At 43.0% G+C, this 15,718-nt stretch overlaps 1 protein-coding gene across 9 annotated transcripts in view; it reads right to left on the bottom strand.

Annotated features, from left to right (window-relative positions):
• The window catches only part of LOC131516305 (protein mono-ADP-ribosyltransferase PARP6), a 59,510-nt gene extending 43,809 nt beyond the window's left edge, over nt 1-15,701 (bottom strand). For 3 of the 9 annotated variants that reach the window (XM_058737165.1, XM_058737164.1, XM_058737166.1), the window contains exons 1-14: nt 13,969-14,156; nt 13,275-13,352; nt 12,419-12,513; nt 11,931-11,991; nt 11,600-11,690; nt 11,082-11,148; nt 8,368-8,517; nt 6,994-7,204; nt 6,422-6,475; nt 4,700-4,795; nt 3,723-3,815; nt 2,959-3,084; nt 1,378-1,443; nt 400-467 (exon numbers count right to left, since the gene is read on the bottom strand). In XM_058737165.1, coding sequence (XP_058593148.1) covers nt 400-467; nt 1,378-1,443; nt 2,959-3,084; nt 3,723-3,815; nt 4,700-4,795; nt 6,422-6,475; nt 6,994-7,204; nt 8,368-8,517; nt 11,082-11,148; nt 11,600-11,690; nt 11,931-11,991; nt 12,419-12,513; nt 13,275-13,352; nt 13,969-13,971 — 1,259 coding nt within the window. In that variant the 5' untranslated portion in view covers nt 13,972-14,156. Of the gene's footprint in view, nt 1-399; nt 468-1,377; nt 1,444-2,958; nt 3,085-3,722; nt 3,816-4,699; nt 4,796-6,421; nt 6,476-6,993; nt 7,205-8,367; nt 8,518-11,081; nt 11,149-11,599; nt 11,691-11,787; nt 11,830-11,930; nt 11,992-12,418; nt 12,514-13,274; nt 13,353-13,968; nt 14,167-15,564 lie in introns of those variants that run through there. The other 6 variants (XM_058737169.1, XM_058737170.1, XM_058737171.1 and 3 more) reach the window with 4 other exon arrangements.
• Between the last annotated feature and the right edge of the window lie 17 nt (nt 15,702-15,718).

Genomic DNA, 15,718 nt, shown 5'->3' with positions numbered 1-15,718 from the left:
AGGCTCTGGACAGTGTACATCAAGAGGGTAGGCCTTGAGACAGGGATAGGGAGTAGAAGGGGGAGACAAACCTCTCTGTATGCACAGAAAACTTAGTTGAAACAGTATTAACTCCTACATGCAAAGGGTACTTAAAGACCTATTGGGAAACAAGAAACACCTAGAGAGAATCTGAGACATTGTGTCTGAATTTGTGAGCTCCCACTAAGCTCTGAGTTCTTATCAAGGCAAAGTATATCAATAAAACCCCAAGAAAAAGCAGCCAGAATCTCTATAACCTCAGGAAGGATGCTGGAACCGGCTCTAAAAGAAGTTGTAGGTTCCATGACTAATTCCATATCCCCCGGCACCCCCACCCCCAATCCCTGAAGGACAAACCATTCTATTCACATCACTTACCACTGCAAGAGAGGATGGGCCAAGGGATCCAGCTTGTCCATCTGCTTCTTGATTTCTAGATATGAGCCCTGTTAAGACAAAGGTCATAAAGTTACCTCCCAGGAGAGGTGAGAGCCCTCCCACTTTTGACAGACTAATCAGGGCCCAGGGCAAGGCAGGCACTGAAGGCCACACAAAGGCAAGAGGAGACAGGGTTCCCACCCTTAAGGAGCCCAGTCAGATTGGGAAGACTCATAAATAAATATGAAAATGACTGAAAATGCTTACAAAACAACATGCAGGTGGGTCTCCCTCATTTTACGCAATTCCTACAACTCTAAAAAGTTGACTTTAAATAAAAAATAAATAAAATCAATGTCCCAGAAAGATTAGGCTAAGGAATCCTGTGGTAAAACTTTACATAAAGCAAAGAGTCCTTCTGACAGTAAATCATCCCTCCTAGGTATATCTTATGTGTTAATCTGAACTGTGATATATAGGATTTGCTGAGAAGAGGCCCACCTGTAAATGTGAGTACAAATGAATGTCTATTCATGCAGAGATTGCAGACGAGGGGTGGGGAAGTCTGGTGAGGGGCAGCCTTGAGTCAAAGGATGGTCACTGCTCCATGTTGCTGCCCCACCCCTAGAAGGACAGAAGATGTAGGCCCCTGGGGCTAGTTCCTTACATCCAAGCCCCCTCCTCGCCCTCCCAACCCTGGGCAGAAGTCTTTCCCTCACTTCTCTAATTCCCTAAGAATTATGGGAAAAACATTAAATATGAACAACTTGTGAAGGAATTGGCAGCAAAGGTAAAAGTTGAGAGAGACATCCGGAGTGAAAAAGAGAGTAACAGAGAACAAGGATTGGGAAGGCTGAAGAGGGAAGACTAAAGAAAACTCAGTGAGGAATCTGAATAGCATTTCTAAATCTCCATTCCACTCCCATGGATTCCAAACACAACAGGGCACTTAAGCAGGACAGGCAGAGGGCAGAATACCTGGGTCATCTCCCGGATGGACATCACACTATCCAGAGCTTTTTGAAGTCGCTCATAATTCTTCTTCTGTGGGGAATCAATGGGAAGAGAAGACCCAGATGAAGAAAAGTGGAGGAGAGTAAGATGTGATGAAAAGGAGGGCCAGATGTACAAAAGAGGTCTAGGCCCCAGGGAAACAGTATGGCATATCATGGAAAGAACACAGATTTAATGTCAGACAGTTCTGGAATCACATGCTAGTTCTCTTTTACAGCTAGAAGTAATAAGGTAAGTTACTTAACCTCTTAGAACCTCAGTACCCTGTGTGTAAATGAAGATTAAAATTCCCACTACACTCAGAGATCGTTCTGAGGACTAAATAACATACGTAAAGAACTAATATAGTGCCTGATACATAGCAATAAGAGTCATAGTGAGGCACTCTGCTAGGTACTTGTGATGGTTAATTTTGTCAACGGTTAATTGAGTTGATCTGATGGGTCATGGAGTGCCTGAACATTTTGTCAAATATTATTCTTGGTGTGTCTGTCAGGGTGTTTCTACATGAGATTGACTTTTTTATCAGAATGAGTAAAGCAGATTGTGCTCCCCTCATTTGGGTGGGCCTCACTCAATCAACTGAAGGTCTGAAGAGAACGAAAAGGCCAAGTAAGAGGGAACTCCCCCTGCCTGACTGCTGGAGCTAGGGCACTGGTCTTTTCCGAACACTGGACTGGAACTGAGAAACCTGCTTTTGGGGGATCTCAAGACTGTCAGCTTTTGGATTGGAATTTATACCACTGGCTCTCCTGGGCCTCCAGTTTGCTAAATGCAGATCCTTGGGCTTCTCACCCTTCATAACTACATGAACCACTTCTGTATAATAAATCTCTTTCCATAGATATCTCCTACTGGTTCTGTTTCTCCTGAGAACCCTAGTACAATAGTTTACATATGTTATTTCTCATTTTTATAACAATCTGCAAGGTAGATATTATCCCCTTTTTACAGATAAGGGAATTGTGGTACCAAAAGGTTAAGTGACTTTTCTTACACCATTCAGCTAGGGAACAGTAGAACCTCAAATGGAATCCAGGTCTGTCAGGCTCCAAAATCTATATTCTTCCCTAGTATAACATAATAATTCTCCCCTCCTTCTAACAAACTCAGTTACTTGTCCACTAAAACAGCCACAGCTTAGGGTTTAAGAGTTCCCAAGAACCGGGGCGCCTGGGTGGCGCAGTCGGTTAAGCGTCCGACTTCAGCCAGGTCACGATCTCACGATCCGTGAGTTCGAGCCCCGCGTCAGGCTCTGGGCTGATGGCTCGGAGCCTGGAGCCTGCTTCCGGTTCTGTGTCTCCCTCTCTCTCTGCCCCTCCCCCGTTCATGCTCTGTCTCTCTCTGTCCCAAAAATAAATAAAAAACGTTGAAAAAAAAAAAAAAATTTTAAGAGTTCCCAAGAACCAAGTGTTCCATCCCTTCTGTCCCTCCTTCCAAGCTGTTATATACATGAGAATGACAGCCCATAGTCTCCCACTCTCTTTTATTGTTTCTATTCCTTTTCTATTTCTATTCTATTGCTTTCTTCCCAAGCAACAATACCTTGGGGTTAAAGGCCAGAGTCTTGGGATCAGTGGGGTCCACCACAGAGGGATAAGGCTCAAAGATGATGCTCTTTCTAGGGGACTCCAAAGCTGCCCTACACATGGCCACCAGCAGATCCACCACCTTAGGCGAAAGGAGAGAAAGGAGGCAGAAGTTAAAGGGTTTCCCAGTGCTGGGAGTCACACAGTATCCAGCATAGGTCTGTCCACCTGTTGGAGGCTCTCAGCATTCTCTCTGCTGTTCTTTTTAATAGCAAACACGTTTATGTTTTTTTCATTTGAAAATACAGGCTGTTCATAAAAATTCAAGTAATGATGATTTTTAAAATGACTAAGAAAAAGATAAAAATCATCCCATTGCCCCCAAACAAATCTCATTCCTCACAGGTACTACTGCTAAGTCTGAGGTCTACCCTTGCAGATAATTTTTCCTATGGAAATAGTTACCTTATTAAATAGGCAATTAAAAAAAAGAACTATACTGCACATACTGTTCTTCTCTTTTTTATATATGTTATAATTTTCTACCCATAAATAATAGCTGTATGGTATTTCCACTGTAAGGACATACCATGATTTCTTTAACTGAATCCCCATAGATGGAATCGTATCGATTCTTTTTTCGCTATTACAAACAACAGTGTTGTGCACACCCTTACATATGAAAGCATTTCTGGAGGTTAAACTGCCAAGGAGTGACATTGCTAGGTCCCCTCGCCTTTCTTGATGCTAGCTCCCCAGCAGCTTTTCCCTCTCCCATACCTCTGCTCCAGTAGCAACCTCCTCTGCAGCTCCGGACATGACTCCCAATGTGTAGAAGGAGAAAACACACAGCTCACGAGTACAGACGGCTGGCTGAACAGACATATTAAACAGAGAACAGTGACACAGGGTGTGCAATAAGAAGGTGTCATAGGGAGACAATGACAAATCTGACTTTAGACAACTCTAGAACCAGGTAGGAATTTGGGGCCCTCTATGTCATGAAAAAACTATAAATTAGCCTTAATTAAAAAGCCTTACTTGTAAGATTCACAGTTAATGCTGTCTCCTCTCTGAAGCCTTCCATGACTTCCCTAGGTAGTTACATGCTCTCTCTTGTGAGTTTCCACAACACTGCTCATATCTCTTCTACACACTGACAGTGCAGTCAGTGTCTGTCCACCCACCTAGACTTGGGAGTCCTTGAGGACAGCTTCATATGCAATCATCTTGACCGATATCTCAATATCTGATCCCTATTTTTAAATGTTGGGTGGGGATTATATCTGCAATAATATTCATACATCCTTGGGGTTCCTGAGTGGCTCAGTTGGTTGAGCGTCTTACTCATCATTGATTTCAGCTCAGGTCACGATCTTGTGGTTCATGGGATTGAACCCCACATCGGCATTGCACTGATAGCACAGAGCCTTCTTGGGATTCTCCCTCCCTCTCTCTCTCTGCACCTCCCCTGCTCTCTTTTTCTCTCAAAATAAATAAATAAATAAATATTTTTTAAAAAGGACCACTGGGGAAGTGATAATAAATATTAAAAAAAATTTATATAGCCTCATATTTCAAAACAGGACTGCAGAGATTTGTTTTCTGAGGCAAAATAATTACTTCTAGAGTCTCAAGAATTATGGACAAAATTCTACCTTTACCATAGACCCAGGAAGAAAGGAATAAAAGAAAGATGAGGATTGAGAGCCTTGACTAAGGGTCTAAGGAAGAGGGTCACAGATTAGGGCACATACCTTGAGCATGGACCCATTCTGGAAGACATGCTGCTCATCACACACCACGCAGTACTCATTCAACGTTGGAATCCTCTGCTCTGCATACTTCATGATCTGGGAAGAGAAGACATTGTTACTAAGTCTTTTTGGAAGTGCAGACACAGATATGGGAAGCAATTTGAGCTTCTTTTCCAACCACTCTCTCCTCTCCCAGCCCTGTGCGTAAGGCAGACCTACTCTTGGGCCCTGCACTTAGTTTAACTGAGGGCCCAACTCTAGAGCTACAGCTATATATTATAGTTAAAATAAGACCAACCATGGTAGAAGACCTGAGTTAAGATCCTGTCCCCCCCCCACCCCCGCCACACTACTTAATAGCATATATAACTTTGGGCAAATTGGTTAACCTGAGCCTTGGTTTCTTCATTTATAAAGTGATATTATTCACCTCATAGAGGAACTGAGATTACTGAGAAAATTTTCATGAAAGTGTTTTATAAATATTAACATGTACTAACCGAACTATTAACCTTAGTTGTAGTAATTAAGATTGTCCCTCTGAGACAGGTGAATATTCAGACCATGATCACATGGCAGGGGGCCTAAGAAGCCATTTCAACTACCCAGAACAATCAGCTTATCCACTGGTCAAAGCCACAGATACAACTCTTGTGCTGGGAAGAAAGCAAAAATCTAGAGCTCATATGGCAATATGCTAAATAATTTTTTAAAACACTCTGTCTAGGGGCACCTGGCTGACTCAGTGGAACACACGACTCTTGATCTTGGGATCATAAGTTCAAGCCCCACGTTGGGTACAGAGCCTAGTTTAAAAAAAAAAAAAGAAAAGCAAACTAAAAACAATAACAACAAAACCACGCTCTGCCTTAACATGACTTTTCAGCCAGGTACACTTTTGTATAAATCAAGTTCTTCCCATTTCACATACTTTTGGGCTGGTAAAGGAACATGTAAGGGCTTTTATTCACTCAGGTGTACTGAATGCCTACTATGTACCCAGTTTGGTGAATGGTCTCCTTGATTATGAGGTAACATAAAAAGATTGTCTTCTCAGACCCTAAACGTCAACAAGGGAGATGTGGCGTGTATACAAATTAATTACAATTCAAGGCAGCATATGGTATACTGCACATAGATGTCATATAAAACAAAAAGCATCTTAAGAGTTCAGTGAGAGGAAATATCACTTCCAGCTAATATGGTTGGAGAAGAATCTTATGGCTAAGGTACCAATGAGCCTTCACTGCACCAGGCAGATATGGGGAGGAAGGCCCGTGGGGGAATGCTATGAACAAAGACAATTAAGATGCAAAAATGAAAGAAAGCAGGTCCAGGGAATACAGAGGTTTTAAAAGGAAATCACCTAATAGTAGCTGAGCAGTGGAAGAGGTCTAGGGAAAACTGAAGACCACTTGAGCAAGGATGTTGGGGATCATAAGGAAATCAGTGTCAATCCCTCGCCTATCTTGACATCTATGCACTTAAAATCATTTGATCGACATGGTCTGTCAGTGTTGTCTTCCCAATAATGCTGTAAGCTTCTTGAGGATGGGAACTGTGCCTTCTTTTCTCCTATCTACACAATATGTAGTACAGTTCTGGGAGCAGAGCAACTCAGGAAATATTTGTTAGCTGACTGAGGAGCTGGGAGATGTTAGGGGATCAGATGGGTCAGACAACAAGGGAATGGCTTAGGAATGAAGCTTTGAACTCAATTACCTGGACAAGAAATCCATATTCCAGAGTAGGGATATTCTTGCAGTGACCACTGACCTGATGAGTGAAAAGACAGAATTTATGAGCCTCCTATGAAGCAGGTACCTAGACAGACTTCACACTCATCACCTGAGATTCTCCTGAAGTAGCTACACCCTAGCTCTGATTAGCCTCAATAATCCCAAAATTGAAGAGAAGACCTTTAAAAATTTTTGCCAAAGGTTCTTGAAAAGGGCTCACCTGTCCTTAACCTTTTTCAAAGTAGGTGGACAGGCTAATACAGCAGCTGATGACCAAGTCCTAACCACAACCTAATAAATCATACATGACATCTTAAGATGCCCAAGCCCAGACTCCCTGCTTCATGGCTTACAATCAAAGAAGCTTGACAGATAGTTTAGATGTTTTCAGCTTTTAAAAAATGTTCTCCATTCCACCCATTCATTGTAGAGTGACCAAGTTTGATTTAGGATGCCTGAAAAACCATAGTCTCACCTCACCTTGAGAAGCTATACTCCCACGTTTCCATTCCCACCCTCCTAACACCCAAGTCAAACCCTCCCCAGCCCATGTACCAAAGGAGAGGTCCGTGCTGGGGGAGGGAGGCCCACGTGCTGGGGGCACAGGAGACCTGCCTGGGGGCTGGGAGGGTAGCCAAACACCTCCACTTTGGGGTTCTTCATGGTGCAGGAGATAGAACGGTTCATGAGGCGCCCAACTCGAAGCTCGGGTACACCCAGTTTGCCTTTCAGCATGGAGTCCTGTATGATTGGGAAACTGGGAGACCTGGACAGAGAGCAAAGGGAAGTGATAAAACTGGGATTCAGTATGAGCCCTATAAGAACACTGGAGATAAGTGCATCCTAAGCCAGAATGGGTGAAGGGACCTACCTAAGCCAAAGAAGAACTCTTATCTGAGGGAAGTTACACCGGATCTTAAACACTTTCTTTTTTAAATTTTATTTATTTTTAAGATTTTAAGAGAGACAGAGTGTGAGCAGGGGAGGGGCAAAGAGAAAAAGGGAGACACAAAACCTGAAGCAGGCTCCAGGCTCTGAGCAGAGCCCAATGCAGGGCTCAAACCCACGAACTGTGAGGTCATGACCTGTGCCAAAGTCAGACGCTTAACTGACTGAGCCACCCAGGTGCCCCAGATCTTAAACACTTTTAAAACAAGTAAATCACAAACCTGAATTGATTTTTATGTCATTATTTGTGTGTTCTTCGGATTGGAACATGGGAGGACAGGCAGAGGCAAAGTCTCGGTCAATCTCTACAGCAGCTAGGCCAGGTAGGGAATGATCCCCTGGACAGGATGCCTGTTTAATTTACTCAGTGTGTGTATGTGCGTGGCGTGTGCGTGTTTATATACACATGAAAAGTGCTGAATACTGTACTAAGCAATAAGTAGTTGCAACCCAAAAAAGCCTGATGTCTGTCTGTCAACAATAGTGTCTGGAAAACTATAAATCCGGGTTTGTATTTGCCTTTGGGAAGATCAGAAGGCACCAGGGTGGACAATGTAGGCCTGGAGACAGAGAATGGACAGTATTTATTTCCAAAAGTTAGATAATCAATCAGTGTGCCCTTTCATGACAGAAAGGAGTTGGTACCTATTCTCAGACTCTGCCTTCTTAGTAGAGGGCATAATGATGAGGTTCAAAGAAAGAAAAGACAAAAAATTAGCATACATTTCTGCAAAAACATACCATGAGCTAGGTACTGTGTTTTACATGAAGGACAAGGTATGAATACTGGTGTCAGAAGTACAAAGATAAAGACACCTCGGGGACAAGACTATGTAGGTCGGTGTTAATAGTTAAAGGTGCAGAATTCAGAGGACCTTGGAAGAGGGCAAATAGATTAGTGTAAGTAATCAAGAAGGTGGGGTGGGAGCTCAGACAAGACTAAGGTCATTAGAGATTATCTGCTTCTCGGGGAGCACTTACTTGGGGATGGGTGAGAAGATGCTGAGGCCGGCTCGGAACTTCTTGATGGTACCACTTGCCTTGAACCAACTGTGCCTCTTTTCTTGCTGGGTCTTCAAGAAATCGTTGCTGAGATGTTTCCATTGTTGGGATGTGAACATACCCAGGATCCTAAGGAATCAAAGACAACAGGCTTTACAAAACTCAGGCAGAGGAGTAGGTCAAGAAATAGAACTATGAAAAGCAACTTATCTAAAATTCAGACCCAGGGATGGTAAAACTAGCTGTAGTGGGGGAATGTGTGTCTGAAGACCTCGCGATAATGACCTTAGCCCATGGAAATGTACTGTCCTAAAGAACCTCTTTACCTTAGGGGGTAAATACCTACTTCCATTACTTAATCTAATAGACCAGAACAATTCTGAGATGATTAGCCTTTAGTGGAAGGCTTGAAAGCTGAGCCTTCAACGGCCATGAATCTGGGAATTTATTGCCAAGAATGACTATACTGAGAGTGGAAAGGGGTAGTGGGATGCAATTGGATACCACCCTCTACCTTGTGAATAGTGAAGAAAAGGAGTAGGGACATGAGGGGTACTGACATTGTTAGCAAAAAAATTACATCCCAAACTTATGGCTTCCAATTTGAGCTGGGCCCTCCACTAGTCTTGCCAATCCTTTCATGTGTCTTTGATGAGTTCTCTCTGGCATTACTCTAAGCTATTATTCCAAATCCTTACTGCCTTCATCAACCTCCTAACTTCACCTGTGGCTGAGAATCTCTTCCTTCTTAACAGAAAAAACTGAAGCTATCAGTTACCAGCTCCCTTAATTTTCCAACCCTACTACAAAATCTATTTCTATTTCTACTCTTACCTCAATCCCTCCATTCTCTGAAAACAAAATGACCCTTCTATTAATATCTCTATTTGGGTTCTAGATCTCAGTCCCTTCTTGCCTCTTTAGGGATCTTGATCCATTAATCATATCCCTCTCCTATCAGTTCCTTTCCTAAAGTCTACAGAAGTTTCAACTTCCTATACCTTGATCTAGCTGCATTTCCTTCCCCTCCAATCCTCACTTAAATATCTCAGTCCACACTTACTGTATCTACTTCATTGCCAACCACTCACTTCTCAAGTCACTGTATTTTGTTTCTACCTTCACTTCTTCACGATGATTGCTCTTGCCTCCATGCTAAATCTGACAAAAACTCTAAGTTCTCTTACTTATCCTCTCCGGCATCTGGCCCTCCTTGTAGGAATTCTCTTCCTTGCCTTCTGAGACACCATTCTCTTCCTATTCTTCTCCAACTTTTCTGACCTACCTTCAATGTTTCTTCTTTCTCTGACCACCCTGCTGGTTTCTTGGGTATTTTGTCTGGATGCTAAAGGGTGTTTTGCCTTTGATCTTATTTTCTTTTCCATGTTCTCCCTCAGCAATTTCGTACTCTAAACTGGTTGTAATTGCCATCCATACACTAAATATATTTTCAACCCTAACCTCTCCTGTTACATATCTATGTACTGAGTACCTCCACTTGAATATCCCAAGGTTACCTTTAAACATGCTTAAAATGAAACTAATTATCTATCCTTATCACATAAACCTGTTCCTCCCCTATTTAAATCAGTGGTGTTACAATTTACCCAGACATCTAGGCTGGAAACCTAAGAGTAATTTTCTACTATTCCTTGGCTCTTATGACTACACATGACATATCTGAATCAATCTTCAAGTCTTACTGATTTTATACCCCACAAATCTCTATAGTCCACCTTTCATCTCTATTCGCACCTATAATCACACTTTGGCTCAGGCCCTCATCATCTCATGTCTGGACGTCTACAAAAACCTCCTAGACTTTTGGTTTCTTGTCTCACCCCCTCCTACCTATTTTACACAGTGCTACTGGAATCATTTCTCTAAAACTCAGTCTGACCATGGCCTCTCTTTGCCTAAAACCCTTCAATGCTCCCACTGCCTAGAAAATAAAAGCCCAAGATCCTCTCTGATTTGGACCCCTTCCTACTTCTCTGACTTCAATTCCTACACTCTCCCCTTGTATTTTCCTAGCAATATTTAACTACTTGAAGCTTCCTACACACAGGCTGCTTCACCTGACTGTGCCCTTGCAAATGTTATTCATGCTCAGAATCTGTCTGCATGGGCAACTCTTACCCATCCTTGAAAACATGAATCATCTTCCTTTCATTCATTCACTCATAGCCCTCCACCCGCCACCAGACTGAGTCATTCCTTCCTCTACATTCTTTCTAAACCTTATATATTCACTTGTATTAGAACATGTATCCAATGGACTCTACTTGGAACTTCACTGAGGGTAGAATCTATAATTCGTTTATTTCTCTTTGTATACCAAGGCACTCAACATATTTCATAAACTACCTGAGCTTTTAGAGCCCCACACTGAGAAAACCACAAGAGAAAATATGAAGATCAAGACCTTAACTCCAGAGTTGTACTTTTCCTTAAATGGTAAGTACTGATGAGCCCCCTCTCACCTCCAGAAGCCTCAAGGCCAGACACCCCAGAACCAGAGGCTCTTCCACCTAACCATAAATTTGGCTTTCCAAATTTATTTTAGTCTTTCTTAGGCCCATCTCAGAAAGATATTTTGGGGAGGAAACACTGCGTCCAAGGGTCTGCCTGTCCATCCGTATGTCCGTCTCTTTCCCTCATATGTCCATAACCAGAAAGATCAAAGTTCTTACTTCTTCAGCTGAAGACCCAGCCCAAACCCTTCCTTATTTGATGGCTGGAAAACCTCAATTGATGGTTCTGCAAAGAGAAGAAAAAGCTCCTAGTATGTACATATCTCTATTTTCCTGGGAGTCCAAAGCCCCAATTCAGTGGATGAGCTTCCTCAGATTCTAAGGGTACTCTAAACAATAGTGATGGAGAAGGAAAACATCTGAAGCAGAGGGTAGATTCTGGGAGCTGTCTGACCCATTTCAAATCACTTCAACTTCTATGAGGATGTTGAGGGGAAGGGAAGGAATAAATAATATCTGGGACCAGAGAAAACAATTTCATTAACCAAGAAGGCCTTTAGGGGATGGCTATCGGGTGACAGGGAATGCACGAATGACAGCAAACTGAAAAGCCCCCACCAATGGCCTGCAGTATATACCCAAGAGCCTTATTCTAGCTTTTCTCTGGCTCAGTTAACTTAGGACTTTGGATTAGACCACACTTAGAGCACCTACTTGCCCAAAGTCACTGCCTTTACCTGGTCCATCAAGGTACTGGGAAAGAGAAAATCGCAGCCTCAACACAATAGGTTCTGTTCGGAGGACTTTCCAGGCTGTAGAGACTTCCTCCTAAAAGAGTAAGGGAGAGTTTCCAGTTTAGCAACAGAGAGGAATGGACTTGGAAGTTTTCCCTATATGACACACACATGCACATGACAGTACACACCACTGTCTGCTGATGGTCTAGGAAAGACAGGGATGAAGAATATGTGCTCCAAATGCAGCACTCAGGAACAAGACTCCTGGCCTACATGACAAAATCCACAAGTCCAGCTAGACATGTTGTTGGCAGGTACTAGCACCACTTACATCGAGGAAGCTGATGTTGATGTGGAGGTCAATGTCCACGTCATCGATAGTTCCATATTCTCTACAGAGACACAGGTGAGACTCATTAAGGGAGAAAGAAGGGAACAGAGACTGAGGTGGAGGGAGAACTGAGCCTGGGGCCAGAGGAGAGGGAAGAGTGGGAAGTAGCTCTGTATCTAGACTTAGCTGCAGCCTCAAGCCACTTACATGATCAGGGCTTTCTCCAGGCCAGAAGCCTTTCTTACCTCAAAGATGAAACTATCAGCCTAAAGGGATCTAGGATAGAGGAAACTGCTGAAAAAAGTGGCTATACTTCCCCACTCACCACTGTCAGCTAAGCTTAAGTATTCTGAGAAATTCCCACTACCTATCACTAAGCTCATAATTTATCCATGTCCACAGACCCCCTATTAAACCCTAAAAAGAAAAAACCTTTAGCCTCTTAACAGCTCAGAAAGAAGTGGCTTGCTCCTGAAGTGGGGTCCCACCTGATGGATACAGAGTTCTCACTGTAGATCTCCTTCACGGCTTCAATGTCTGCATCAAGCTGTGGGTGTCGATATAGGTCAGCCGCACAGCTCCCCTGAGTCAGCAGCAAAAATGGTGGGGAGGTTTGGGAGGAGGGAAAATAGAGGGGGAAAGAGAGAGATGAAAAATAAAAAGAACATGAACACCAGGAACAGGAAAATCAAATGGCAGCAGTACATAGAAGCAAAAGGCTGCTCTTACGAAGGAGCTCTTGATGGTATCCCTAGCCACCAATCTTTGGCCACAAGTATCCCTCCATCTCCACTCTAGTAAGCTTCTATGAACCAATTGCAGGCTTTGCTCAATGAGTACACAGCCTTAAGTTTCCAGCTTTTCCTCTCAGACCCTGACCATGGATACTTAGGTATCCCTTCTAGGAGAACTCAGAACAGGCTGAAGAGTACAGAATTTAACTCAGATGGTTCTGTGCAAAGAATCCAACATTCCTGCTCAGGACTGTGCCCTGGGGAGTGATGGCATGAAGCAATCACTGGCAGGATATCTTTTAAAAATTTGACCTTGATGAATGAAATGACAGCCGCTGGCTGGTGAAGAGTCAAAAAAAAAATCACTATTTCTAACTAAGAACACATGGGGTAGCCTCCACGTACAGAGAATGTAGTTTACTCTGGGAAAGGAATGAGCTCCAGGTAAGAGCAAGAATATGAAATCAGCTCTGGCAAGACAATGCTCAGACTGCACCAACATCATATCCTCATCTTACGTCTGCTCCAGAATAATCTTTTACTACTTGGTAAATTCAGAGAAGCACACATTTAGACTATCCAACATGGGTCTTAGGGGCTGTAATCTCACCTGAACTCCATAGAGAAATTCCTCTGATTCATTATCTCCCTCCGAATCATCATCATTCCAGAACTGGCCTTTGATGTCCTAGCGATGAAAAACAAGGATACAACCCTTTGTTGGATCCCTATTATCCCATGGAGCAGGAGGGCAATAGGATACAAAATAGATTCCCACAAATAATGGGAGGTCCTTTGGGATAGAACTGAGACCCTATTCCCTATACTCCCTTCACCTCACTCTTCTGGAGCATTTCAGTCTCTTCCTGAATCTGGTCATATCCATGGCCTACCTCTGACCTTGGGAGGGATGGAGGAAAACAGGGCACTGGAATTTTGGCCCTCTTGATTGAGGCTCTGGTAGCCAGGGGGGTAGGGATGCAGACTTCAACATCAATGTTGGTTCCTGGGCATATCTAGGTCCTAGCACAAGCTGGCCTCTTCTAGATCATTACCCCAAAGCAGCTCCCATGCTTACCTAAGCTCTTTTATTACTCCCTTCCTCTTATTTAACTCTCCTTCCTTCCCAAGAAGAAAATCCACCTGTACACACACCAAGTAATACTGTCTCCATGCTCCTTCTCCTTCTTTCAACTTCAGATAACCACTCTACCTTTCAAAAGGGTGGGAGGGAGAGTAACAGGAAAAGGTGTCCCATCTATCCCCTGGATGACCAGTCAGAGAGGTGGGAAGTCAGTTCTCACCATTGGGTCAGTGGGTCACACACAATCCCAGGTCAGTGCTAGGCAGCACCCCTCCATACCACCAGCTGAACCCAGGCCAATGGGATGGGCATTTAGGAGGCCACAGAGGGAGACAAGGGAGGGGGTGATGTCAGGGGCTGACTGTAGATCTGCTGGGGATGGCAGGCTCTGCTGTTGTGGTGATAACAAGTCACTGTCCTGTGGAAAGTAGACAACAGTTGGTTTCATCACCACTTAATAGCTAGATGGTATTTACACAGGCACACATGTTTATGGATACACTTTTATTAGACAAATATACAGACACTTGCACATAAACATACTTGCATGCATGTACACATACTTATACACATAGTTTTTTTAAAGATAATGAACCATGAAAGCACTATACAAACATGAGACACTACTGTTCCATTTAAGCTTGAGAGTTGGGGATTGGAGCAAGTCCCTGCTCTAGATCATAATGCATATCAACCCCTGAAGCCAAAAGTGATGGTGACAGGAAAAGACGTTACCTACTTTGTCTAGTTAGTTCATTTTGGAACATTCTTCATAGTACCAACCCCCATTAGAATCAAGATTCTTTTAGAAAGCTTTACCCCTATTTATTCAAACTGAATCATCATCTCTTATTAAATATCAACATCCCTAGACAACACTGAATATCCCCTGGTAGACATGGTCTGAGTGGTCTCATCTTGGAACCTATTCCCCAAATAAAAATGCAATAATGATCTGAATAAACAGTCAGAAACACACTAACCCCTAGCCTTTCGCAAAATTAAGAACCACTGTCTAGGCCTTCCTGGCACTGCACGGATCTGTCTCACCTACTCCAACTTTACGCAGAGGTGTTCTTGGTCTCTAATACGGTTCTACTGAACCTTAGGTTTGAAGATCACAGTGGGCTTAGGGATCTGTAACATCAGTATCACCTGGGAACCTGTTTAAAATGTAAATTCTCAGACTCTAAGACCTACTGAATTAGAAACTCCAGAGATGGGGTCCAGTAATCTGTGTTTTAACAAGCCCTTTGTTATGCTGATACATGATAAAATTTGAGAACCACTGTTCTAAATCCTTGTGTCCTCTAGGGGCCAGTGGTCTGTTCCTCAAATACCAACTTAAGTCTGGTAACTAACTGATCCAGGATGGGGACATATGGCACAATGCCAGTACACACACCATAGCTGTCCTCTCACTGACAGCACTGCCTCACTCATTAAAAATATGCAAAAGAAAATTACAATTAAAGTTCTTAGAGATAAAATGGCCTGATACCTGAGATTTACTTTAAAATACTACTCCAGCCCCAAAAGGGGGGTATAGATTGGGGGGGGGGGGATGAAATAAATATGGCAAAACATTAATTACTAATGAATCTGAGTGATGGGTACATGAGGGTTTCTTATGCTCTACCTTTGCATATAGTTGGAAATCTTCATAACAAGTTAAAAAAAAAAAACACAGGCTACTCTTGTACTTTTTCAGGGGCTCTCATTAAAAAATCAACTCTAAATGTGAACAGGAAAATGATCCCTGAAACTCCACAACTGCCTCCTTGCTGTTCTTCAAACATAACAAGTATATTCCCACCACAGGGCCTCTGTCCCTGCTGTTGCCTCTTCTTGGAATGGTTTTCAGGTATCCATATGGCTTGCTGCTTCACTCCTTCAGCTCTCTGCTCAAAGGTCATCTTGACCATCCTATATAAAACAGCAAAACCTCAACACACACACACTAGCACTCT

This window comes from Neofelis nebulosa, chromosome 7 (genome assembly GCF_028018385.1).
Source record: "Neofelis nebulosa isolate mNeoNeb1 chromosome 7, mNeoNeb1.pri, whole genome shotgun sequence".
In the NCBI taxonomy this organism is placed as follows: domain Eukaryota; kingdom Metazoa; phylum Chordata; class Mammalia; order Carnivora; family Felidae; genus Neofelis; species Neofelis nebulosa.
The sequence above is the reverse complement of the archived record's forward strand: the minus strand, read 5'-3'. Positions and strand labels throughout refer to the sequence as shown.